Source organism: Hylobates moloch, unplaced genomic scaffold (assembly GCF_009828535.3).
Source record: "Hylobates moloch isolate HMO894 unplaced genomic scaffold, HMol_V3 SCAFFOLD_10, whole genome shotgun sequence".
NCBI classification, from domain to species: Eukaryota; Metazoa; Chordata; class Mammalia; order Primates; family Hylobatidae; genus Hylobates; species Hylobates moloch.
The window spans coordinates 66,614,100-66,642,036 of NW_026652285.1; the positions used below are offsets into that span (position 1 = coordinate 66,614,100).

At 41.4% G+C, this 27,937-nt stretch overlaps 1 protein-coding gene and 1 pseudogene across 1 annotated transcript in view; both read left to right on the forward strand.

The window, feature by feature from the left end:
• The first annotated feature begins 2,368 nt into the window (after positions 1-2,368).
• On the forward strand, positions 2,369-2,438 carry LOC116475997 (U6 spliceosomal RNA; annotated as a pseudogene).
• Positions 2,439-7,861: 5,423 nt separating this feature from the next.
• The window catches only part of ZNF169 (zinc finger protein 169), a 39,750-nt gene continuing 19,674 nt past the window's right edge, over positions 7,862-27,937 (forward strand). The window contains exons 1-2 of the mRNA XM_032164572.2: positions 7,862-7,909; positions 22,235-22,322. Coding sequence (XP_032020463.1) covers positions 22,290-22,322 — 33 coding nt within the window. The 5' untranslated portion in view covers positions 7,862-7,909; positions 22,235-22,289. The remainder of the gene's footprint in view (positions 7,910-22,234; positions 22,323-27,937) is intronic.

The window sequence follows — 27,937 nt, forward strand, 5'->3', positions numbered from 1 at the left end:
CTGAATGGTATTGCTTAGGTTGTCTTTCAGGATTTTTACAGTTTGGGGTTTTGCATTTAAACCTTTAATCCATCTTGAGTTTATTTTTGTATATGGTGTAAGAAAAGGATCCAGTTTCAATTTTCTGCATATGGCTAACCAGTTATCTCAGCACCATTTATTGAATAGGGTGTTCTTTCTCCCATTGCTTGTTTCTGTCAGTTTTGTCAAAGACCAGAAAATTGTAGGTGTGGCCTTATTTCTGGGTTCTCCATTCTACTCCATTGGTCTATATGTCTGTTTTTGTACCAGTACCATGCTGTTTTGTTTACTGTAGCTGTGTAATGTAGTTTGAAGTTGGGTAGCGTGATGCTTCCAGCTTTGTTCTTTTTGCTTAGGATTGCCTTGGCTATTTGGGTTCCTTTATGCTTCCATATGAGTTTTAAAATCGTCTTTTCTAGTTCTGTAAATAATCTATACTGTAGTTTAATAAGAATAGCATTGAATCTATAAATTGCTTTGGGCAGTATGGCCATTTTTATGATATTGATTCTTCTTATCCATGAGCATGGAGTATTTTTCATTTGTTTGTGTCATCTCTGATTTCTTTGAGCAGTGTTTTGTAGTTCTCTTTGTAGAGATCTTTCAGCTCCCTGATTAGCTGTATTCCTAGGTATTTTATTATTTTTGTGGCAATTGTGAATAGGATTGCATTCCTGATTTGGCTCTCAGCTTGACAGTTATTAGCGCATAGGAACGTCTGTGGAGAAAGGATCCTCCATCCTCATCTGACAGCAATGAGATTGAATGAAATGGTATAGATTGAAGCTAGTCGGACTCCACTTTCCCTTCCCTCAGTGTCAGTGGGTTCCAGTGAGAAGCTGAACTTATACATTTACTCAGAGACAATGAATGTGAGTTAGTGCTCTGCTTTTTCTGGAAAGGCGTCAGTAGGGCTGAGAGTGGAGCTGAACTTCTACCCTAACCATCTGAAAGAGGCAGTATAAATTAGTACTCTACTTCTGCAGGTTGGTGTCAGCCAGGCTTATCAGGGAGCTAAACATTCACTCCCACCAAGACCTGTGTGCTATACCTAAGCAGGGGGATTGCTGTTAAAAAAGAATATTTTTTAGAATGTAAAGTCTCACATTATTATATTCCAAATATCCAAAATATAATTTTAAAAATCACACATAATACCAAGAACCAGGACAATTACAACTTTCATGAGAAAAAATAATCAGTATCAACAGATACAGTGATGAATCAGATATTGAAGTTCACAGGCTATCATAAAAGCAGCAATCATAAAAATGCTCTAAGAAGTAATTGTGAATTCTTTGAAACAAATGGAAACAATAGAAAATCTCAGCAGAAAACTGGGAATATTAAAAAGAACCAAAGGGAAATTACTGAACTGTAAAAACAGTAACTGAAATTCGCAACTCACTGACGGGCAAAATACTTAATTAAACGTGACTGGAGTACTAAATAATGAACTCAGGCTGGGCGCGGTGGCTCACACCTGTAGTCCTAGCACTTTGGGAGGCTGAGGTGGGTGGATCGCTTGAGGTCAGGAGTTTGAGACCAGCCTGGCCAACATGGCAAAACCCCATCTCTACTAAAAATACAAAAATTAGCTGGGCATGGTGGCACATGCTTGTAATCCCAGCTACTCAGGAGGCTGGGGCAGGAGAATCACTTGAACCCGGGAAGTGGAGGTTGCAGTGAGCTGAGATCACACCATTGCACTCCAGCCTGGGGGAGAGAGTGACACTCCATCTCAAAAAAAAAAATGAACTCAGTAACAGATACCTAGCAACTACACAATCTTAACAACATAGAGAAACAGACTAGAAAAGAAGGAATGGAGCCTCAGGGTCCTATGAGGCAATATCAACAGATGAAACATTTATATCATCAGAATCCCAGAAAGAGAAAATAAAGAATATGTGACTAAAAAATATTCAAGGAAATAATGGCTGAAATTTTCCCAAAGTTGGCTAAAGTTATAAACCTACAGATTCAAGAAGCGGAGCTAACATAAATTGGATAAGCCAAAAGAAATCCATGCCAGTACACATTATAATTAACCTTCTGAAAACAAAACACAAAGATGTGCTTGCTTCAGGCTGGGCACAGTGGCTCACACCTGTAATCTCGGCACTTTGGGAGGCCGAGGCAGGCAGATCACCTGAGATCGGGAGTTCGAGACCAGCCTGGCCAACATGATGAAACCCTGTCTCTACTAAAAATACAAAAATTAGCTGGGTGTGGTGGCGTGTGCCTGTAATCCCAGCTACTAGGGAGGCTGAGGCAGGAGTATAGCTTGAACCTGGGAGGAGGAGGTTGCAGTGAGCCGAGGTTGCGCCACTGCACTCCAGCCTGGGCAACAGAGAAGATTAGCATGGCCCCTATGCAAGGATGACACACAAATTCATGAAGACTTCCATATTGGAAAAAAAAAAAAAAAAACTAAACACAAAATAAAAAATCCTGAAAGTAGCATGTGAGAGAAAGGACACCTTACCTATAGGGGAAAAGCAATTAAAATGACAGCAGATTTCTCATCTACAACCATGAATGTTAGAAGGAAATGGCACAACATCCTTCAAGTTGTGAAAAGGATTGTCGGTGAAATCTACATCTAGCAAGAATATCCACAGGAATGAGTAAAAAATAAAGAATTTTATTTCTCAGACAAGTGAAAACAAAGAGTATTTGTTGTTAGCAGGCCTACCTTTTAAAATGGCTTAAAATGTCAAAATAGGAAATAAAAAATAATAAAATAACATACTAACAACTATATGCACACTCATATTAAAAAAATATTAAAAACTAACATGGGCCTGGCACGGTGGCTCACGCCTGTAATCCCAGCACTTTGGGAAGCCGAGGTGGGTGGATCACCTGAGGTCGGGTTATTTGTTTTGTTTGCTTGTTTTTGAGACAAAGTCTTGCTCTGTCACCCAGACTAGAGTGCAGTGGTGTGATCTCGGCTCACTGCAAACTCTGCCTCCTAGGTTCAAGTGATTCTCCTGCCTCAGCCTCCCAAGTAGCTGGGATTACAGGCATGTGCCACCATGCCTGGCTAATTTTTGTATTTTTAGTAGAGACTGGGTTTTACCATGTCGGCCAGGCTGGTCTTGAACTCCTGATCTCAGGTGATTTCCCCACCTCGGCCTTCCAAAGTGTTGGGATTACAGGCGTGAGCCACCGCGCCCACCCATCATCTGTTCATTATTCTTCTTTTCCCTGCCTTCTTTTGAATGGAGTATTTTTAATGATTTTATTTGTCTTTTGTTGGTTCATTGGGTATATGTTGGTTGTGTTATTTCAGTTATATCTTTGAGTTTATATTACACATCTTTAATTTACCACAATTTACCTTCAGTGGTATTATACTATTTACACAAAGTAGAACCTTACAACAATGTGCTTCCATTTCAGCCCTGGCCTTTGTGTTATCATAGTTACGCATTTCACTTCTATATATATCATAAACATTACAATACCTTCTTATTACTTTAAACAGTTTATTATGTATTAAAGCTATTTAAATAGAAACACAGCTTTTACATATTCTTTCTAGTGTTTTTCATTTCTCTATATAGATCCCTATTTCCATCTAGTATCCTTTTCCTTTTGATTGAAGGACATCCTGTTTTTTCACTGGGTAAAAAATTCTAAGTTGATACGTTGGCTTTTTTTTTCAGTGCTTTAAAGATGTTGCTCCTTTTACCTTGCTTTTTTTTTTTTTTTTTTTTTTTTTTTGAGATGGAGTCTCGCTCTGTCACCCAGGCTGGAGTGCAATGGTGTGATCTCTGCTCACAGCAACCTCCGCCTCCTGGGTTCAAACGATTCTCCTTCCTCAGCCTCCTGAGTAGCTGGGATTACAGGTGCGCACCACCACTCCTGGCTAATTTTTGTATTTTTAGTAGAGACAGTGTTTCACCATGTTGGTCAGGCTGGTCTTGTACTCTTGACCTTATGATCTGCCCACCTTGGCCTCCCAAAGTGCTGGGATTACAGGCGTGAGCCACTGTGCCCGGCCTCATTTTTTATTGAATGAAATCTGCTGTTATCTTTGTTCATTTGTACATAATATGTCTCCCCTTTCTGGCTTTTTAAAACAAGTTTCTTTATAGTTGCTTTTAAGCAGTTGTACGTTGGTGTTGTTATTTTCATGTTTCCTTTGCATGGGCTTCACTGAGATGCTTTAATCTGTTGGCTTATAATTTTCATCACATAATTTTAATAATAATAATATTCATTTGAGTATTTTTATCCCTGTTTTACTTTGAATAGTTTCCCCTTCCATGTCTTCAGGCTAACTTGTTTTTCCCCTGAAATGTCCAGTCTGCTGCAATACCAACTGTGTCAGTCAAAGTCCTCCAGAGAAATAGAACTAATAGGATATATATATATGAAGAGAGAGAGTGAGTAGGATATACATATATATAGGATATATAAAGAAAAAAGTAATAGGATAGGAAAAAACTAATAGGATATATATATCTGTATATATATGTATGTGTGTATATATACATATATATATATTCTATCTTTTGATCTGTTTATCAAGTGTTTATCAAGTGGGAGAGAGATACTGATTTATTTAAGGGATTGGCTCATGCAATTGCAGGGGCTGGCAAGTCTGAAATCTGTAGGGCAGGCAGGCTGAAAATTCAGGTAAGAGTTGATATTGCAATCTTGAGTCTAAAATTCACATGGCAGGACAGCAGGGTAAAACATCAGGGAGGATTTCTGTTAGAGTCTTAAGGCAGAATTCCTTCTCTGGAAACTCAGATTTTGCCGTTAAGGCCTTCAACTGATTAAATGAAACCCTCCCACATTATGGAATGTAATCTCCCTTAAAGTCAACTGACTGAAAATGTTAATTACACCTGTAAGATATCTTCATGGTAGTATCTAGACTACTACTAAATAATTGGTCATTATAGCGTAGCCAAGTTGACATGTAAAATTAATCATCATACCATCTAGTATGGCATGATGTATAGAAAAACCCTTCTTGAAGTGTTTCCTGTGGCTTCTTGAAGTTGTAGTTATAATAAATATTTTAGTGCTCTTATCTTGGTTTTGTTTGTTTTTGTTTTTGTTTTTTTTTTTTTTAGACAGGGTCTTGCTAGGGTCTTGCCCAGGATGGTCTGGAGCCCCTAGGTTTAAGCAATTGTCCCAATCGTTTTAAGCAGCCTCTTAAGTAGCTGCAACTACAGACACATGCCACTGTGCCCAGCTTGTCTCCTTACCTTTTAATTATATCTTCTGTGTAATTTCTATTGGTTGATTTTCTCTTCATTTTGGGGAATATATTCTTTGCATGCTAGCATTTTTTTAATTGGAATTCTAAAATCCAGGGTCTTAGGATGGAAGCAGGTCTAAGAATAGAAAAAAAAAAAAAAGTCCCCAATTTTGCCTTATTGGATGCTGGATAGTTTTGTCTTCTTTTAAATGTTCTTGAGCTTTTTATCTGGGATGTAGTTAAGTTACTTGGGAACAATTCAATCCTTTCTAGGCTTGGATTTAAGCTCTGTTAGGTGAGACCAGAGAAGCATTTAGGTTAATTTTTGCCCCACTATTGAGGCAAAACCCTTTTGAGTACATGATTTGATGCCATGTGAATTAGCATTTCCACTCTGTCTCGTGGGAACAGACATTATTCCTGTTCTTTTTGAGCTCACAGTATTGCCCTCTAACGCTTTCTAGTGTTTTTTACCCCTAATTTTGAGGAGTTTCCTCCCATGTATATGCTGGTCAGCACTTAACTAATACCTGAGGAAGAGGACTCTCTGCACATCTCTGGCGTTCTCTCTCCCTTTCTGTACTCTGCCCTGTGAACTCTAGATGCATAGGCCTCCTCAGATTCCCAGTTCCATCTCCTCAAGTTGAACTCCATGCTTCACTTGAGTTTTCCTTCTCTGTGCTATGACTTGGAAATTCTCTCCATCTGCGGGAAGTTCAAGGGCTCACCTCCATGATTTCCCACGTCTCGGAGATCACTGCTCTTCATTGTCTGATGTCAAATGTCTTCAAATGTTTCATATATTTTGTCCTTTTAAATGTTGATTAAGGTGAAGGGCTAAATCTGGTTTCTGTTACTTCATTTTGAGAAGAAGCAAATAGTAAGTAACTTAAAAATACCACTTTCATCAAATTCTTAGAAAAAGAGTAGATCTCATTTTGCAAAGACTTTGGTATGTTTCTGAGCGTATTATTCTGTTACATCTAATAAACAATCTTTGTATTAGTAAGATAACTTTAATTGCTACAGTGTTAAATGTCCTCAAGTTTAGTTGTTCCTTATCTTTCTTCTTGTAATCAATTGGAATTAAAAAAAAAACAACTTCAGAATCTTCTTCTTTATAACAGGAAAAAAAACCCCAGTATTTTTGGCATTTTTAGAAGTACATTCATACACACTGTCATTGAAAACATGGAGGTGGGAGGTGGAGCAAGATGGTGGAATGGAAGGCTCCACTGATCATTCCTCCTTGTAAGAAAAACAAGTTAACAACTATTTACACACAAAAGCACCTTCACAAGAACCAAAAATCAGGTAAGCACTCACAGTACCTGGTTTTAACTTCATATCACCGAAAGAGGCACTGAAGAGGTAGGAAAGACAGTCTTGAATCACCAATGCCCCTGACTCATCCCCCAGCAGTGGCTCTGTGGTGCGGAGAGAAAATCTATGTTCTTGGGAGACGGCAAGCACAGCAATGATGAGACATTGCATTGAACTCACTGCTGCTCTGTTATACCAGAAAGCAAAACTGGATCAAACCCAGCTGATGCTCACCCATGGAGGGAGTATTTACACCAGCCTTAGCCAGAGGAGAATCACCTATCCCAGCAGTTGGAATTTGAGTTACTGCAAATCTCACCACCTCTGGCTCGAGGGCCCTAAATAAACTCGAAAGGCAGTCTGGGCCACAAGACGGCTCACGCCTGTAATCCCAGCACTTTGGGAGCCTGAAGTGGGAAAATTGCTTGAGGCCAGGAGTTCCAGACCAGCCTGGTCAACATAGCGAGACCCAGATTCTTTTTTTTTTTTTTTTTTTCCTTGAGAAGGAATCTCACTCTGTTGCCCAGACTGGAGTACAGTGGTGCGATCTTGGCTCACTGCAACCTCCACCTCCCGAGTTCAAAGCGATTCTCCTGCCTCACCCTCCTGAGTAGCCGGGACTACAGGCGCCCATCACGACGCCCAGCTAATTTTTGTATTTTTAGTAGAGACGGGATTTTACTACATTGGCCAGGCTGCTCTCCAACTCCTGACCTTTGGTGATCCGCCCGCCTCGGCCTCCCAAAGTGCTGGGATTACAGGCGTGAGCCACCGCGCCCGGCCGCGAGACCCAGATTCTAAAAAACAAAACAAAAAATTAGCCGGGTGTGGTGCTGTGCACCTGTATTCCCAGCTACTCAAAAAGTTGAGGTGAGAGGATTGCTTGGCCAGGAGTTTGAGGCTGCAGTGAGCTATGATCACACCATTGTACTGCAGCCTGGCCGACAGAGCAAGACCCCTTCTCAAAAAATAAGTAGATGAAGTACAGGAGTGTACAATCGCAGGTGTGAATTTGCAGGATGGAGGACATGTAACATCTTTTTTTTAAAAAAATTAAAATTAGAAGGACCGTATAAAAAGTTAAAAGAGAAAGACTTAGTGCTCACCTGACCACCCTTCTCATGGACCCGAAAGTTAGATTTTACTTTCTGATTTTTCACAATTTCTCCTGTATGCTGCGGTCCCGCCCCTCGCGGCATTCTGGATGTTGTAGTCCCTGGCTCCAGGGCATCCACGGTAGGGCACTTGCGCGCCCCGAGGCAGTCTGGGTAGTGTAGTTCCGTGCCCAGAGGCAGTACGGCTCGCGTACTTCCGCGTTCCGCCATCGTCGCCTGGTGCGTGGTGAGTGTCCTTTCACAGTTCTGGTGAGCTAGCCCGTAGGTGGTCCCCGCTTCCGCGGCCCTTCCACTGGAAGGGAGGTCGGGAAAGCTGGCATGGGCAGTCCGTGCTGTGGACTCAAACACATGTTCCTTGGTGTTTGAGTTTCGGCTGTGGGGTCTGGGCGTGCGTGGTCCACTCCGTAGAGAGGTCTTGGCGGAGGTCTTCTGGTGGGGAGGGGGCGTTGGCGTTGTCGCGTGCTTCTGGCGGGACTTTGGGCCCAGTATGTTGACCTGGAGGGGCCAGTGCAGGCCTGGGACTGACTTCCCCGGTACTTCGGGGGCCGTTGAGTGGGCTCTGCCTGGGGTACCAGACAACATCCTGCCACTAGCATCCCGCTATTCCTTCCCCACCATCGCGCCTCGGAGATCTCTGGGCCAGCAAATGTGCCTTTGGGGGACATGATATCCTCGGTTGGAGCAAACTTCCCCTTTAGTGGGAGGCAAGCCGCTGGGGCATCAGTCGGGTTGTTTATTTATTTATTAAATTGTATTTTTTTATTTTTGAAACAGAGCCTCTCTCTGTCGCCCAGGCTGGAGTGCAGTGGCGCAGTCTCGGTTCACTGCAATCTCCGCGCTCCACCCCACCCGCCGGGTTCAAGCCATCCTCCCGCGTCAGCCTCCGTCAGCTGGGATTACAGGCACCTGCCACCACGCCCGGCTAATTTTTCGGTTTTTGTTTTGTTTTGTTTTGTTTTTTTGAGGCAGAATTTCGCTCTTGTCGCCCAGGCTGGAGTGCAGTGGCGTGGCCACTGCAACCTCTGACTCCCGCGTTCAAGCGATTCCCCTGCCTCAGGCTCCCGAGTAAGCAGGGACTACAGGCGCGCGCCACCAGGCCCGGCTAATTTTTTGTATTTTAGTAGAGACGGGGTTTCACTATATTGGTAAAGCTGGTCTCAAACTCCTGACCTCAAGTGATCCCCCCGCCTCGGCCTCCCAAAGTGCTGGGATTACAGGCGTGAGCCACCGTGCCCAACCTCAGTCCGGTTGTTTATTAGGGCTCTTGTGGCTATGGTGCACCGTGGTGGTGATGGTGCAGCTTGGCCACTAGGACCGGGTTTGTAGGGGAGGATTGTTTGTGGGTAGACATCCAGACTTGGTCTTGATAGCTGGGGGGACGGCTAGGGCCGTGCGACTCGGGTCAGTAGCCTTGGGGCCTGGAGGCCCAAGTTGGTGAGTTGAGAAGGGCTTGCCTGGAATTTGACATCCCTGGGTTGTGGGTTGCATGGGGGCGTGCTTGTATCCAGATTGTCGGCTTCTGCAGCTGTGTGGCTCCCTCAGACTTGGAGACCCTTCCGGGAGCATGGGTTGCAACAAGCAGAATGGTGCTCATAGGGCCAAGGAACATTTTTCTCAAGCCCCAGGGGGCTGTTGGGTGACTCCTTGAATTCCTGGAGGTGGGGAAAGAAGTTGGGTGGAAGGCATCCAAACCTACATTTTTTTTTTTTTTTGAGATGAAGTCTCGCTCTGTCGCCCAGGCTGGAGTGCAGTGGAGCGATCTCAGCTCACTGCAACCACCGCCTCCCGAGTTCAAGCAATTCTCTGCCTCAGGCTCCTGGGTAGCTGGTACTACAGGCGCCCGCCACCACGCCTGGCTAATTTTTTTTGTATTTTTAGTAGAGACGGGGTTTCTTTTTTGTTTGTTTGTTTGTTTGAGAGGGAGTCTTGGCTCTGTCGCCAGGCTGGAGTGCAGTGGTGCAGGGCGATCTCGGCTCACTGCAAACTCTGCCTCCCGGGTTCAAGGGATTCTCTCCTGCCTCAGCCTCCCGAGTAGCTGGGATTACAGGCACGCGCTACCACACCTGGCTGATTTTTGTGTTTTTACCATGTTGGCTAGGATGGTCTCGATCTCCTGACCTCGTGATCCGCCCGCCTCAGCCTCCCAAAGTGCTGGGATTACAGGCGTGAGCCACCACACCCGGCTCGAGACGGGGTTTCACCATGTTGGTCAGGCTGGTCTTGAACTCCTGACCTCGTGATCCACCCGCCTCGGCCTCCCAAAGTGCTGGGATTACAAGCGTGAGCCACCGCGCCCGGCCAAGACCTACTCTTATTTCAGTATGAAAACATTGCAAAGATATCCAGAAGTAGTTGTGAAGTTCCGTGGATTCATCACTCAGATTCACCACTTATAAATGACTCATCTGTCTTCTTTCCCCCAAATCTGCAACCCCAAGTGTGGATCTCTTTGGAAATTGTCTCTTTCACTAGGGGTCTATACCAGGATTTGCTGTCTTGAGTGACCCTTCATAGAGTGAGTTCAAATCCAAGTCTCTCCCTTTGTCACTGTCACTTTGAGCAAGGTACTTAACCTCGTGGAGCTGCTGTGAATGTGGAATGAAGTAAAACTTGTGTATAACACTTCTCTGATGTAGTTCTTTAAAACAAAATTCAAATGTCATATCATTTCATCCGTAAATGGCAAAAACCACAATTACTTCAGTATGCATCTCTCATAAATAAGGAATTTAAAGAAAAACAACTTCAGCATTAATGATCATACCCAACAAAATTAACAGAATTTATTTAGTATCACTTATTCAGGCTGTGTTGTTTCCCTATTTGTCTCAAAAGATGTCTTACTACAGATATTTGTCCACTACAAAGCTTTCCTGAGTTTTCTCTGGCAGAATTACTTCCATTGTCCTTTTTAGTTGCAGAGCACTTTATTACATGAGGACTCCACGGCTGGCATGATACATCTCAACTGTCTGACTGTCCCACTGGTTTTGAGATAGTTCTTTGAGGGGACAGGCACCTTGTCTGGCTCCTCATGGGTCACTGACACAGTGCTTGGCACCCACCTGGACTGTGCAACTGACTGACTTTGAGGGTATGAGGAGTTGTCCTTTCTGCCTGGAAAAGGAAGTTCATGGAGGATAGAAACTCAGATGGGAAAAGGGGGTTAGGCTATTACTGGGGAAAGCCTAGGGTGCCAAGATTGTGTGTGGATCTTATCTGAGGTCAGCGGGATCTACTGCCGGGTTCTGATAAGAGAAGCGTCATGATTTCTTTTTTCTTTTCTTTTTTTTTTTTGTTTGTTTGTTTTTTTGAGACAGAGTTTCACTCTGTCGCCCAGGCTGGAGTGCGGTGGCGCTATCTCGGCTCACTGCAACCTCTGCCTCCCAGGTTCAAGCGATTCTCCTGCCTCAACCTCCTGAGTAGCTGGGCTACAGGGGTGCGCCACCATGCCCAGCTAAATTTTTTTGTATTTTTAGTAGAGACGGGGTTTTACCATGTTGGCCAGGCTGGGCTCGATCTCCTGACCTCGTGATCCGCCTGCCTCGGCCTCCCAAAGTGCTGGGATTACAGGCGTGAGCCACCTCGCTTGGCTGAGAAGGGTCATAATTTCTAACTGTACTCATTACCCTATCTCTCTGCTCCCTTTTACTGTGAAAGTCATCAAAAAAATTGTCTGCACTTGATGAATGCAGTGCCTTTCTGTGCGTCATCTATTTAATTTCCAAATATTGGGGGGGTTTCTAGATATCCTTACTGACTTCTTATTTAATTCCATTCAGGTCAAAGAACAAATGATGTAGAATGTCAGTCTTTGCAAATTTATTGGGAGTTATTTCACAACCTAGCATGTAGTGTGAGGTCGGGAATGTACCATGGGCTCTTTGAAAGCATGTGCATTCTGTTGTGCAGTGGTGAACTAATATCATTTTGGTCAAGTTAGTTATTATGTTCAAATCTTGTATTTCCTTATGGATTTTTTTTCTAGTTATTTTATCAACTGTTGTGGGCAAGGTGTTAATTCGAACTAGAATTATGGAATTGCCAATTTCTCCATTGAATTCTGTCAATTTTTGCTTCACGTATTTTGAAGCATTGTTATTATAAGGCGCATACATATTTATCTTTGTTATATCTTCCTGATGAATTGACTGTTTTATTATCATGAAACATCCCTTTGTATCTCTGGTAACACTTTCTCTTGAAATATAGTTTATCTGATAGTAATATAGCCATTCCAGTCTTGTTATGTTTACTCTTTGCATGTTATCTCTTTTCTCATTCATTTGCTTTCAACTGACCTATGTCTTTATATTTAAAGTCTTTATATTGTAGACAACATATGGTTAGGTCTTGCTTTTTTTTTTTCTTTTAATCCATTCTTGTTTATTTATTTTTAGAGACGACATTTTGCTACGTTGCCCAGGCTATTCTCCAACTCATGGGCTCAAGCAATCCTCCTGTCTCAGCCTCCCAAAGTGCTGGGATTACAGACATGAGCCACCGTGCCCCGCCAGTCTGTGCCTTTTAATTGGAATGTTTATTTCATGTAATTACTGATACAATTAGATTTAGGTCTCTTTTACTGTTTGTTTTCTTATTTGCCTCCTGTTTTTTTTCTTCCTCCGTTCCTATTTCTGCCTTCTTTGGGCCAAATGAATTTTTTTTTTTTTTAGCATTCTAATTTAACTTAATTCAATATAATTTAATTGCTACTTAGCTATACTGCTTTGCATTTTTACTTTATATTTTTAGTGCCTGCTTTAGAGATGACAGTATATATCTGTAACTCTTCACAGTCTATGTAATCTTGTACAACTTCATGTAAAATGAGGGATCTTGTAATCGTATAGGTACTTGTACCTACCTACTCCTTCATTCTTCAGGCTGTAATTGTCATATGTATTGAATCTTCATATGCTGTCAATCACAATGCAAATATAATATATTTACTATAAACAGTCTTTTATCTTTTTGAGGTGGAGTCTCGCTCTGTTGCCCAGTCTGGAGTGCAGTGGCACAATTTTGGCTTACTGCAACTTCTGCCTCCCGGGTTCAAGCGATTCTCCTGCCTCAGCTTCCGAGTCGCTGGGATTACAGGCATACGCTACCATGCCCAGCTAATTTTTGTATTTTTAGTAGAGATGGGGTTGCACCACGGTGACCAGATTGGTCTTGAATTCCTGACCTCAAGTGATCCGTCCACCTTGGCCCCCTAAACTGCTGAGATTACAGACGTGAGCCACTGCGCCTGGCTTCAGTCATATATTTTAAAGAAATTAGGAGAAAAAAGAGATAGTCTTTTTTGAGTGTGAACATTATTTATCGTTTCTGGTGATCTTCAATCACCGCAGAAAATCCAAGTTTCCATTTGGCATCATTTCTCTTCAGTTTGCAGAAACTCTTACAGGGCAGGTCTGCTCGTGATAAATTTTACTGGTTTTCTTTTACTTGAAAATGTCTTTGAAGTCTTCTTAAAAATCAGATTTATTACAAAATCACAACTCTTAAGTGTACAATTTGATGAGTTTTAAGTAATGTATTATTGTTGTATAACTGATTTGCTCCCTATCACTAAGTTTTGCCTTTCCTAGAATCCCATGTAAATGAAATCATATAGTACGTATTCTGTTTCTGCCTTCTTGTTACTTGATCAGTAGTTTATTCCTATTCCTTTTTATTGTATTCTGTTGTGTGAATCTACTACCTTTTGTTTATCCATTCTCCTTTTTCTGTTGTTTTTGATTGTTAGGTATAGTAATTAAGCTACTGTGACCATTCTTGTACAATTCTTTCTTTCCAGGGTTCATTTACTAGGCTGATGTATAACTCTGTACCCTGTTTTTTTTTTTTTTTTTTTAAATGTCTCTTGGGTACTTTGGGAATTGCTAGATCATAGGTATGTTTAACATTTAAAAAACCTGCCATACAGTCTTCAAAAATAATTGTACCATTTTACAATCCTGTTCCCGGACCAAACCAAGGGTCAGGCTGCTATTTTCGTGGCCCAGTAACGAGATGCAGATGAACTGGGGAGGAAGAGAGTTTTTATTTCTGTAACTGGTTACAGGGAGAAGGCCTGGGAATCATCGCAAAACTCAAAATTACAAAGTTTTGCCAGGCGCAGTGGCTCATGTCTGTAATCCCAGCACTTTGGGAGGCTGAGGCAGGTGGATCACTTGAGGTCAGGAGTTCGAGACCAGCCTGGCCAACATGGTGAAACCCTATGTCTACTAAAAATACAAAAATTAACCAGGCTTTGTGGCAGGCATCTGTAATCCCACCTACTTGGGAGGCTGAGGCAGTAGAATCACTTGAGCCTGGGAGATAGAGGTTGCAGTGAGCCAAGATCGCCCCATTGCACTCCATCCTGGGGTACACAGCAAGACTCTGTCTCAAAAAAAAAAAAAAAAATTACAAAGTTTTCCAGAGCTTGTATACCAAGCTGTATCTCTACATGTAAGTGTGCCTTCATTTAAAGACATAAGTGATTAACTTCTTTTAATCTATAACTAAGGTCTGAGTCCTGAAGACCTTCCTCTGGAGCCTCAGTAAATTTACTTAACCTAAATGGGTCCAGGTGCTGGGGTGATTACCCTTATCTTATCTCCTGCTAAATCATGGCGGTTTGGGGAGTTCCCTCAGATCCTCAATCAACTTGTTTGTGGAGGCCTAGGGAGTTTCTTCAGACCTACAATAAAACTTGTTTAATCCTAAATGGGTCTTGTTAAGAATTCCTTAGTTATTTACAAAAAATTAGCTGGGCATGGTGGCGTGTGCCTGTAATCTCAGCTATTCAGGAGGCTGAGGCAGTAGAATTGCCTGAACCCAGGAGGCAGAGGTTGCAGTGAGACAAGATCACACCACTGCACTCCAGCCTGGGCGACAGAGAGAGACTGTCTCAAAAAAAAAAAAAAAAATTCTTAGTTACTTTGTCATGCTTTAAGGCCCAGGAAAGGCCTAGGCAAAACTCTTGATGGGCTTTTGTTACATCCCAACCTTTGTATAAGGGCACTGGCTTTTAATATTTAACTTAACCACACAGTCAGTACTGAAACAGTTGTTAGTGATACTTGGCCTGTCACAATCCTGCCAGGGTTGTATGAGAATTCTGTTGCCTCACTCTTGCCAACACTGGTATTGTCTGTCTTTTACCTACCCTGATTGATGTAAAGTTAAATTATTACATTTATCTGGTTTTCTTTTTTTACTTCTTTTCTACTCTTTCTTCACTTTTTGTATTCTTTATTTTTCCTAAGTGTTGAATTAAATGGTGAGATGAGAGATCCTTTGCATGTTCTTGATCTCAGGGAAATCATTCAATATTTTGCTATTAACTATGGTGTTAGTGCTATGTTTTTGTAGCTGCTTATTAAATTGAGGGAGTTTCCTTCTATTGCTAATTTGTTAGGAGTTTTTTATCATGAATAACCATTGAATTTTTTCATATATATATATATATGCAACTACTAAGGTGATTTTTCTCCTTTATTTTATTTTATTATTTTTGAGACAGGATTTCACTCTTGCCTAGGCCAGAGTGCAGCAGCATGATCATGGCTCACCGAAGCCTTAACCTCCTGGGCTCAAGCAATCCTCTCACCTCAGCCTCCTGCATAGCTGGGACTACAGGCACGTGCCACCACGCACAGCTAATTTTTGTATTTTTTGTAGAGATGGGGTTTCACTATGTTGCCCAGGCTGGTCTCGAACTCCTGAGTTCAAGCAATCCACCTGCCTCTGTCCCCCAAAGTGCTGGGACTACAGGAGTGGTCCAGGGCGCCTTTCATTTGGTTAATGCAAGTAATTAAATTGCTTTTCAAATGTTACACTGGCCAGGCTCAGTGGCTCACGCCTGTAATCTCAACACTTTGGGAGGCTGAGGCGGTCAGATCACTAGGTCAAAAGATCAAGACCACCCTGGCCAAAGTGGTGAAACCCTGTCTCTACTAAAAATACAAAAATTAGCTGGGCGTGGTGGTGCATGCCTGTAGTCCCAGCTACTTGGGAGGCTGAGGTGGGAGAATCGCTTGAACCCAGGAGGCAGAGGTTGCAGTGAGCTGAGATTGTGCCACTGTACTCTAGCCTGTCGACAGAGCAAGACTCTGTCTCAAAAAAAAAAAAAAAAAAAAAAAGTTAAACTAATGCTGCATTTCTTGGATAGGTCTCATGTGTTCCCGTATCATCCTTATAACCTATTGCTGGGTTTGACTTTCTGTTATTTTTAAAGGACTTTTGCAGGAAGCGTATGGCTTTGTCAGGTTTTGGTGTCTGGATTATGTTGGCCTCATAAAATGAATTGGGAAATATTGCCTTCTCTCCTACTTAAGTATTTGACAGAATTTATCTGTGAGCTTGAACTTTTACTTCTGGTTAAAGTTTAAAATCATTATTTTAATATCTTTACGGATGTAGGGCTATTCAAAATTATCATTTAGTTTTGGTAAACCTTGTGATTAAAGGAATTTGTTCATTTCATGAATTTGGGGCCTGTTGCTTTTATTTTTAATAAGAATCTCTTATTGTCCTTTTAGTGTATGTAGGATCTGTAACATGTTTCCTCTTTCATTCCTGATCTTGGAAGTTTGTCTTTTTAAATTTTAATTTAATCACTTTTCCTAGGGGTTTAGTAATTTTTTTGGAGGGGGTTGTAGGAGCTTTGATCTTCTTATTCTTTTTTAAAATTATTGTGGCAAAAAACCACATAACATATATTTATCCTCTTAAAACTTTTTAAGTATACTATATAATATTGTTAACTATGTACAACAGAGCTCTAGAACTTTTTCATCTTGCATGACTGAAATCTTTTACCCATTGAATAGCAACTCCTTCTTTTCCTCTTCCCCATCTATTAGCAACTACCATTCTACTTTCTGTTTCTATCAGTTTAATTACTTTAGTATTCATATTAGTGGGATCATGCAGTATTTTTCTTTTTGTGACTGGCTTATTTTAGTTAGTATAACGTCCTTGAGGTTCATCTATGTTGTAGCATGCGCCGGAATTTCCTTCCTTTTAAAGTCTGAATAATATTCCATTTGTATGGATAGACTACATTTTCTTTATCCGTTCATACATTGAATGGATACATCTGCTTCCAATTTCTTTGGATATGTATCCAGAAGTTGGATTACAGGATGATATGGTAGTTCTATTTTTAATTTTTCGAGGAACCTTCATACTGTTTTCCATAGTGGCTACACCATTTTACAGTCCCACTAACAGTTCATTAAGGTTCTACTCTTTTACATCCTTGTTAACACTTATTTTCTGTTTTGTTTTTGTCTTTGTTTTTTTTGTAGTGGCCATACAAATTGGGGTTAGGTGATATCTCATTTTGGTTTTCATTTGCATTTCCCTGGTAATTTGTGATGTTGAACATCTTTTCATATGCTTCTCGGCTATTTCTATATCTTCTTTAGAGAAATGTCTATTTGAGTCCTTTATTCATTTTTAATTGAGTATTTTGTTACTGAGTTGTAGAAGTTCTTTATATATTCTACATTTTAGCTCCTTATTTGATACATGGTTTGCAAATATTTTCTCTCATTCTGTAAGTTGCCTTATCACTCTGTTGGCTGTTTTCTTTGCTGCAGAGAAGTTGGTAAGTTTGATGTAGTCCCATTTGTCTATTTTATATTTGTTGCTTGTTCTTTTAGTGTCATATTCCAGAAATCATTGTCAAGACCAATAGCATGAAGCTTTTTCCTATTTTTTTTTTTTTTAGGAGTTTTATAGTTTCAGGTCTAGGGTTTAGCAATTTTAATTTTTTTTGCAAACACCCTTTGACTTTTTAATTCTCTATAATTTCATTTCTATTTCATTATATTTTCCTCCTTATTACTTCCTTTCTTCTTATTTTGGGTTCTTTTTGCTTTTCTTTTTTTAGCTTCTTAAGATGGGAGCTGAGTTTTTTTTTAATTAAAACTTTTTTTAAAGTACATTCATTTAAAGCTATAACTTTCTTTCTAAGAACTGCCTTATTACCTGCTGTATTCATTTGCTAGGGCTGCCATAACAAAGTACCACACAGTGGGTGGCTGTAAACAACAGAAATTTTTTCTTCACAATTCTGGAAGATAGAAGTCCAAGATCAAGGTTTCGGCAAGGTTGGTTTCTTCTGAGGCCTTTCTCCTTGGCTTATAGCTGGTCATCTCCTCCCTGTGTCTTCACATGGTCTTCCCTCTGGAACTTTTTATGTCCAAATTTTCTCTTCTTATAATGACACCAGTTATATTGGAGTAGGGCCCACTCTAATGACCTCATTTTTACTTAGTTATCTCTTTAAAGACCTTACCTCCAAAGACAGTGACATTCTAAGGTACTAGGGGTTAGGATGTCAACATACGAATATAGGAGACAGGGAATAATTCAGCCTAGAACAGCTCCAAGTCACAAATTTGGTAAGTTGTGATATGTATTAATAGGTTTATTAGAATCACCGAGTTCAAAATATTTTCTCGTATCCCTTGGAATTTCTTCTTTGATTCATATCTCCTTTAGATAAGGGCTGCTTAATTCCTAATTATCAAGGTTTTAAAAAATATCTTATTGTTATTGATTCCTGCTTTAGTTCCATCTTGGGCAAATAATATACAGATGTTCCTTGACTTACAATGGGATTATGTCCCAATAAACCCATTGTAAGTTGAAAATATTGTTTAAGTTGACAATGCGTTTAATATACCTAACCTGCCGCACATCAGAGCGTAACCTAGTCTACCTTAAATTTGCTCAGAATACTTACATTAGCCTACAGTTGGGCAGTCATGTGCCCAAGGTGGTTGGGGCACAGCTTGGTTTTATATATTTCAGGGAGGCATGAGACATCAATCAAATACACTTAAGAAATACATTGGTTTGGTTCAGAAAGGGCAAAATCATCTGGCAACGTGTTCCACTATAGAGTATAGGTTGTTTACCTTCATGATTGTGTGGCTGGCTTGGAGCTGTGGCTTGCTGCTGCTGCCCAGCATTGCAAGCCTTGGAAAAGATTAAAATTCCAAATTTGAAGTAGGGTTTTGACTGGGCATGGTGCTTTATGCCTTGTAATCCCAGTGCTTTGGGAGGCTGAGGCAGGAGGATCACTTGAGGCCAGAAGTTCTAGACCAGCCTGGACAAACAGTGAGACCCCATCTCTATGAAAAATAAAAAAATAGCCAGGCATGGTGGCACACATCTGTAGCCACAGCTACTCTGGCGGCTGAGGCAAGAGGATTGCTTGAGCCCAGGAAGTTGGGGCTGCAGTGAGCTATGATTGTGCCACTGCATCCAGCCTTGGTGACAAAGTGAGACTCTGTCTCTCAAAAAGTAAATAAAAAAGAAGTATGGTTTTTACTGAATGTGTACTGCTTTCACACCATTATAATGTCGAAAAATTGTAAGTTGAACCATTGTAAGTTGGGGACGGTACTCTTTAAATTTTAGTCCTTTGAAATTGGAGATTTGTTTTCTATGCCTCAGTATTTCATCTACTTTGGTGAATATTTTGTGTACACCTATAAAGGATATGTATTCTGTACTTGTTGGGTTTGGTGTTCTGCAAATGTCCATTAGAGCAATACTGCCCAATAGTGTTTTCCAGATCATCCATTTCCTGACTTATTGTCAGTTCACTTTTCCATTAACTGAGTGAGGTGTAATAAATTTTCTGGACTATGATTATGCGTTGGTCTATTTCTCTTTCTCCTATTCTGTCATTTTTCTTCCTGTATTTTCTCTCAGTCCGTGGCTTGTCTTTTCGTTATCTTATCAGTGATGTAAAATAGGAGTTGTAGGGGCATCCTTGCCTTGTTCCTGATCTTAGGAGGAAAGCATCTAGTTTCTCAACATTAAATATGATGTCAGCTGTAGGCTCTGCACTCTCTTTTTTTCTCCTTTTTTTTTTTTTTTGAGACAGTCTCACTCTGTCACCCAGGCTGGAGTGCAGTGGTGCGATCTCAGCTGACTACAACCTCTACTGCCCGGGTTCAAGTGATTCTCCTGCCTCAGCCTCCCAAGTAGCTGGGCGCCTGCTACCATGCCCGGCTAATTTTTGTATTTTTAGTAGAGGCAGGGTTTCACCATGTTGGCCAGGCTGGCCTCGAACTCCTGACCTCAATTGATACACCTGCCTCAGCCTCTCAAAGTGCTGGGATTACAGGCGTGAGCCACCACACCTGGCCTGCACTCTCTTTTTGTTTAAGTATAGTCACAATTATTTGCAGAGAACATTGGTTAGACCATTTTTAACCTAAACTTAATACAATTTATACTGATTTTTAAAATGTTGTCTAATATCTAATCATGTGCAGGTTTCCTCAATTGCCTCAAAAATGTCTAAACAAGGTTCACACATTATGGTTGATTGGGGTCTCTTCTTTTTTTTTTTCCTTTGAGACAGAGTCTCACTCTGTTGCCCAGGCTGGAGTGCAATGGCGTGATTTCGGCTTACTACAACCTCCACCTCCCAGGTTCAAGTGATTCTCCTGCCTCAGCCTCTGGAGTAGCTGGGATTATGGGCGCCCGCCACCACACCCAGCAAATTTTTTTGTATTTTTAATAGAGATAGGGTTTCACCATGTTGACCAGGCTAGTCTTGAACTCCTGACCTCATGATTCACCCACCTCGGCCTCCCAAAATGCTGGGATTACAGGCGTGAGCCACTGTGCCTGGCCAATTTTTGTATTTTTAGTAGAAACAGGGTTTCACCATCTTGGCCAGGGTTGTCTTGAACTCCTGACCTCATGATCCATCCTTGGCCTCCCAAAGTGCTGGGATTATAGGCGTGAGCCGTCGCACCAGCCCAATTGGTGTCTCTTTAATTCTCTTTTTATTCTATAAGATCTGTAAGAGCTCTTTCTATTGTATTTTTTCTACTATATTTTTAATGCTATTCATTTGTTGAAAGTGTTGCATTTTTAAAAAATTGCAAACATGTTAGTTCACACCACAGAACGTTTGTATCATTTCTTAATGACTGTTTCCTCCATATCCAGAATATCATGATCACACTGTTGACAAAAAGAGGCAAGCTCTGTAAAATATTTTTAGAGATTTATTCTGAGCCAAATATGAGTGACCATGGCCCATGACACAGCCCTCAGGAGGTCCTGAGAACATGTACCCAAGGTGGTCAGTGTACAGCTTGGTTTTATATATTTTAGGGAGGCATGAAACATCAATCAAATACATTTAAGAAATACATTGGTTTGGTTCAGAAAGACAGGACAACTCAAAGTAGGGGGGTGGATTCCAGGCTATAGGTAAATTTAAACATTTTCTGGTTGACAGTTGACAATTGGTTGAGTTTATCTGAAGACCTGGGATCAACAGAAAGGAAATGTTCAGGTTAAGATAAAGGATTTTGGAGACCAAGTTTTATTGTGCAGAGGAAGCTCTCAGATAGCAGACTTCCCATAGAGCAGGTTGTAAAATATTTCTTATCAGACTTAAAAGGGTGCCTGGCTCTTAGTTGATTATCTTTTGTATCTGGGAAGGAAGGAAGGAAAACAAAGGGGAAAGGGGATTCTCTATAGAATGTGGATTTTTCCCACAGGAGACTTTGTAGGGCAGTTGCAAGGTATGGCAAGAAAATATATTTTGGGGTAATACATTTTGATTTTCTTCCTTGTTATGCCAGAGTCAGATTGGAAAGTAAGTCATATACAGGGTTAAATAAAACTCATCTGACGAGAATTTATGGTTTGTAGGGCACGACTCCCCAGGCCCCTTAGATAGGAATTTGGGCAAGATTTTAAAAAATCAGAGCTTTGTTCTCAAAACCTAACACCATTAACAATAATTCTCATCACATATTGAATTGTCTCTTGTAGTCTGCTTTTCTCATTCATTTGTACAAGACAGAATCCAGTCAAGACCTATACTTGGCATCTGAAGTATGATTTATCTCTTAAGAAATATTTTCATTAAGAAAAAAATCTACCCCTACTTCTCCCTTCTTAAAAATCTCTTCATGAAATTGACTTGTTAAAAAACTAGGTCAGTTACTGACTGCCTGTTCCTAAATTCCAAGCCACATTTCAAATTTTGGGACCTAATTTTTGATATGTGAGTGGAGGGAAGGGTGCAGCCAGGGTCACATAGAAGGAAACTCAGGTTATGGCCTCCACCCTGCTTCATGTCTCCCTCAAAACCAGGAACTTCTGCTTTGGACTTCCTGGAACCTGTCCTTTGGCCTCAGGGTAAATATGGATGGGATGCTTTTGTTTTCAGTATGATGAGGCATTTTATTTTTCAACATGAATGCTCACTTGAGGGCACTCTGAGGCCTTTTTCTTTTAATGGAGTCCACACAAAGTCTCACCCAGCTGCTGGAAGATGGGGGCTTCATTCCCTAACTAGAGTTTGGATGTAAGCCTGTTGCTGGCCCAGCTCTGTGGGCTTTTTTTTATAAGACACTGGCTAAGAATGGGCTTCACCAATGCCCTCTGCAACCTGCCTTTGTTGCTTCCCTGTTCCCCTACTCCCTACTGAATTGGGAGACTGGACAGAGTGTGAAGGGTGTTCTTCCCAAGTACCTCTCTCACTTCTCATCTCTTTCCCCAGATTTGCCTCTGCAACTTGACTCTCCTCTAGGAAGAGTACTCCAGAGAGCAGGGATATGGCACCAGGACTCCTGACAACCAGGGAGGAGGTAAGTCCCGAAATTTCTTCCTAGGTATTGCAGGAAGGTTTCATAATCTTTTCTTGTCCTGAAGGCTGCCTTCTTGGTGTTAGGCAAAGCCTATCTTGATCTTGTAGGTGTGACTCATCTTATCTGGAGCTTTCTCTCAGTCTTATTTGCTACATTTATGGCTCAGGTATTTACCAAGTAGTTAACTGTGACCATCACATCCTGGGCAGTTAAAATAAAAATACAGGACATCCATGCTTATGTGCCCAGTGACTCTGAAAGCCTACAAAAGTACAGTGGCTCACACCTGTAATCCCAGTACTTTGGGAGGCCGAGGCAGGAGGATCACCTGAGGTCAGGAGTTCGAGGGCAGCCTGGCCAACATGGTAAAACCCCATCTCTACTAAAAGTACAAAATTAGCTGGGCATGGTGGTGGGTGCCTGTAATCCCAGCTACTAGGGAGGCTGAGGCAGGAGTCTCACTCTATCGCCCAGGCTGGAGTGCAGTGGCGCGATCTCGGCTCACTGCAACCTCAGCCTCCTGGGTTCAAGTGATTCTCCTGCATATATATATATATATATATATATATATATATATATGAAGGCTCTCAAAAGAGAAATTGTCTGATTTGCCCCTGAAGGGTTTGGCAAGCTGAAGAGTTAGGGGAAGAGACTGCTGTGAAAATGATGCAGGACAGTGGCGCGTGCCTGTAATCCCAGATACTGGGGAGGCTGAGGCAAGAGAATCGCTTGAGCCCGGGAGGCAGAGGTTGCAGTGAGCCGAGATTGCGCCATTGCACTCCAGCCTGGGCAACCGAGTGAGACTCTGTCTCAAAAAAAAACAAAAGAAGGAAAGAAAATGGGGCAGGAATCCTATCCCTTCTCAGAGACGAGGTGACTGGCAGGCTATCCCTCACCATGTGGGAAGCTTTCAACAGCCAGTGGTCTTTAGCCACATTAGTTTTCTGTGTATAGGTGAGGGCTGTAACCTGCTATTTCTGTGTGGTGCATGGATAGTTTTGCAGGCCCATACTTTATAAAGTGAGTTTTCTATACTTAAAAATTGGAAGATTATGCTTAAAGGTCCAGATTGCCTACTTCTCTGAAAATAGATGATTCTCCACCAGCTAGGCAGCATGTGAACTTGATGTAACTGAATGGAATTAACACTTACTGACAACATAAATAGCTGCCAGGCAGGGCATTTTTGTATTGATTTTATCAATTACACAAAATATTTATTGTCGTTTTTGCTAATTCAATTTTGCTTTGTGCTATAAATATGTCAAGTGTAGAATGAGAGATCTATATGTAATCATATTCTGGGGCTCATGGTGGATATTTACATATTTCTGGATAAATTAAAAATGGTTTTGATCTTACGAGAACGTCACTGAGAGCTGTGAGTCCCTTATTTGTTACACCTTTGAGAGAAATCTGTAACATCTTTGAGAGAAAATGTGTATGTAGCACAGGCAGTTCAGGATTTTTTTCCAAGGTAGTAGGAGACTTTTTTCTTCCATATGTTGCACTTTACTGTGTATGTTAATAGAGAAGCATTCTTGCAAAACATGGAATGTTGGCTTATGTTTTCTGTCCTTACTTTTCTACTTCCTGTGGAATCTTTAGCAGGCCCTAAACCTTATTCTGTCTGTGACCAACTTCTCTCAATATACATTTTTGTTTGTTTGTTTTAGCCATTTATTTGTGTTAGAAACAAAATGCTTTTTCCTTAGTGCTGCAAAGAAATAGCACTCAAACATAAGTTTAATTTTCTCAGCAAGGCAATTTTTACTTCTATAGAATGGTGCAACTCGCTAATGGAGTAATGGTGAGAGCACGCCTGGGCAAGGGAGGGGAAGGGGTTCTTATTCCTGACGCAGGTAGCTCCACTGCTGTGTCATTCCCCTGTTGGCTAGGGTTGGACCACACAGTCTAAGCTAATTCCGGTTGGCTATTTTAAAGAGAGCAGGGGTACCAGCCAGAGTGGTGGGGTGGGTAGTTTGGTGGGAAGGACAGTTACTCAGGATGATTCAGGCCAGAGCAGGTGACCAGGGGTGACTCAGGTCAAAGCAGATGACCAGGGGAACAGATGTGAACTACTGATTAGAACTGGTGGGAAAGTCGTTTACTGAAACTAGAGGCAAGGGGGTGAAGAGAACCAGGAAGTTAAACTTTAAAATGGAGAATCAAAGAATAAGAGAGCTGAACATACTGACATACTGATTCTTTGAAGAGAAACTTGGAGTTCACTATATCTAACATCTGTGAAAAATTGGTGAAAAGATTTAAGCATCTAAGAGGCTTAGCGTTTTAAGACAAAGCTTCCATATCTAGAATAGTGTCTCTTAGTCAAAAAATACTCATTGCATAAAGGGAAAGAGGTTTGTTATGATGCATGTTGTTTGAAGCATTGAAATTGTGTATTTTATTATTTTTAAAATTGCATTTCCTGGTACTTTGTTATGCATCAGATCTGAATTATATAGAAAAACCTGACCTATATGCAACATGACATTTAGGCATTTTTCCTAAGGGCTTTTGCCTGAGAGGAGAAATTGTAACATGCATTATAGTTGTAACATAGAAAGGGAGCTGGTAAGCACAATATGTTAGCTAATAAGAAACTAGTTAGCACCCTGTAAACCCAGAAAACCTGAGACAGGTCTCAGTTAATTTAGAAAGTTTATTTTGCCAAGGTCGAGGATTGTCAATGAAAAGAGTCTAACTCTGTAAAATATTTTTAGAGTTTTATTCTGAGCCAAATATGAGTGACCATGGCCCATGACACAGCTCTCCGGAGGTTGTGAGAACATGTGCCCAAGGTGGTCAGTGTACAGCTTAGTTTTATATATGTTGGGGAGGCCTGAGACATCAATCAAATACACTTAAGAAATACATTGGTTTGGTTCAGAAAGGCGGGACAGCTCAAAGCAGGGGCTTCCAGGCTATAGGTAAATTTAAACATTTTCTGGTTGACGGTTGAGTTTGTCTGAAGACCTGAGATCAATAGAAAGGAAAGTTCAGGTTAAGATAAAGGATTGTGGAGACCAAGTTTTATTGTGCAGAAGAAGCTCTCAGATAGCAGACTTCAGAGAGCAGGTTGTAAAATGTTTCTTATGGGACCTAAAAGGGCACCTGGCTCTTAGTTGATGATCTCCTGGATCTGGGAAGGAAGGAAGGAAAACAAAGGGCAAGGGGATTCTCTATAGAATGTGGATTTTTCCCACAAGAGACTTCGCAGAGCAATTTTAAGGTATGGCAAGGAAATATATTTTGGGGTTAAATATTTTAATTTTCTTCCTTGTCTCATAATGTTATGCCAGAGTCAGATTGGAAAGTAAGCCACGATATATAGGGTTAAATAAAACCCATCTGATGAGAATTTATGGTTTGTAGGGCATGACTCCCCAGACCCCTTAGATAGGAATTTGGGCAAGATAAAAAAAATCAGAGCTTAGTCCTCAGGATGCGCCCGTGACAGCCTCAGGAAGTCCCGACAACATGTGGCCTGAGGCAGTTGGGATACATCTTAGTTTTATACCCCTTAGGGAGACATGAGACATCAATCAATGTATGTAAGAAGTATATTGGTTCGGTCTGGAAAGGCGGAACAACTTGAAGCAAGGGGGGCAAGACTTGAACAAGAGGGGTTCCAGGTAACAGGTGAGAGGGACAGTTACATTCTTTTGAGTTTCTGATTAGCCTCTCCAAAGGAGGCAATCAGATATGCATCTATGTCAGTGAGCAGAGAGGTAACTTTGAATAGAATGGGAGGCAGGTTGGTCCTAAGCAGTTCCCAGCTTGACTTTTCCCTTTAGCCTAGTGATCTGGGCACCCCAAGATTTATTTTCCTTTCATAACCCCTTCATTGAATCTTAAAAATTTTAAAAATGTTTGTTGTGTGCAGGAGACTTTGTTGGTTTAGGAATAATGATACCTACAGCATAGCATCAATTTGTATAAGATTCCTGGTTTATTTAGGGGTTCACTCCTCGTTGGAATTAAAACTTAAAAAAATTTTTTTGGTTGAGATATAATTCACATACCATACAATCCAACCATTTAAAATGTACTATTCAGAAGATTTTATCATATTAACAAAATTGAGTGACCTTCACCATCATGTTTTCATCACTGCTAAAAGAAACCTCATACCCATTAGGAGTTGTTCCCCATTTGCCCCTCTCCCAGCCCCTGGCAACCACTGATCTGCTTTTTGTCCTATGGATTTACTTCTTCTGGATATTTTATATACGTGAGATCATGTAATTTAACAAAAACGAAACATGTATCAGAAAAAATTACAGAGTAGGGGCCGGGTGTGTTGGCTCATGCCTGTAATCCCAGCACTTTGGGAGGCTGAGGCAGGCGGATCATGAGGTCAGGAGATCGAGACCATCCTGGCTAACAAGATGAAACTCCGTCTCTACTAAAAATACAAAAATTAGCTGGGCATGTGGCATGCGCCTGTAGTCCCAGCTACTCGGAAGGCTGAGGCAGGAGAATTGCTTGAATCTGGGAGGCGGAGGTTGCAATGAGCCGAGATCACGCCACTGTACTCCAGCCTGGGCGACAAAGCAAGACTCCGTCTCTAAATAAATAAATAAATAGATAGATAGATAGATAGATAGATAGATAGATAGATAGATAGATGATAGATAGATAGATAGATAGATAGTAGGGAAATCCAGGCCTCTGTCCTTCCCCAAAAGCAACTAATGAGCTGGCAAAAAACTGTCAGAATCAACTTTTGTAAAATTCTGGAGTCTTGTCAAAACTGGAAGACTTGGTGAAGAAATAAGCTGCTGTTTAGTGGTGAGAGAGTACTATAGCATTTCAGACTGCCTGGCTACCATTAGGTTGCCTGCCTCCCAGCTATCCATGAGGAAGCCCAGGCACAAAGACTTTAAGTCAACTTTCTTAATAAGCACAAACAACCAAGGAAACCATGGACATGGAACTAAAGGAAATGAAGTCAACAATTTTCAACAGAGAATATCAGTATAGAAAACTTATTTTAAAAGTATAATATGAGGCTGGGTGCAGTGGCTCACACCTGTAATCCCAGCACTTTGGGAGGCTGAGACTGGTGGATCACCTGAGGTCAGGAGTTTGAGACCAGCCTGACCAATATGCTGAAACCCTATCTCTACTAAAAATACAAAAAAAATTAGCCGGGCATGGTGGCGGGCACCTGTAATGCCATCTACTTGGGAGGCTGAGGCAGGAGAATTGCTTGAACCCAGTAGATGGAGGTTGCAGTGAGCCGAGATTGCACCACTGCACTCCAGCATGGGCAACAGAGCAAGACTCTGTCTCAAAAAAAAAAAAAAAAAAAAAAGGACTATAACTAGTAAGTATATTGAATTAGTAATAAAAATCCTCCCAAGGGTCGGGCGCAGTGGCTCATACATGTAACCCCGGCACTTTGGGAGGCCAAGGCAGGTGGATCACTTGAGGTTAGGAGTTCAAGACCAGCCTGGCCAACATGGAGGAACCCCATCTCTACTAAAAATACAAAAATTAGCCAGGCGTGGTGGCATGTGCCTGTAATCCCAGCTACTCAGGGGCTGAGGCAGGAGAATCGCTTGAACCTGGAAGGCTCAGGTTGCAGTGAGATGAGATCGTGCCAT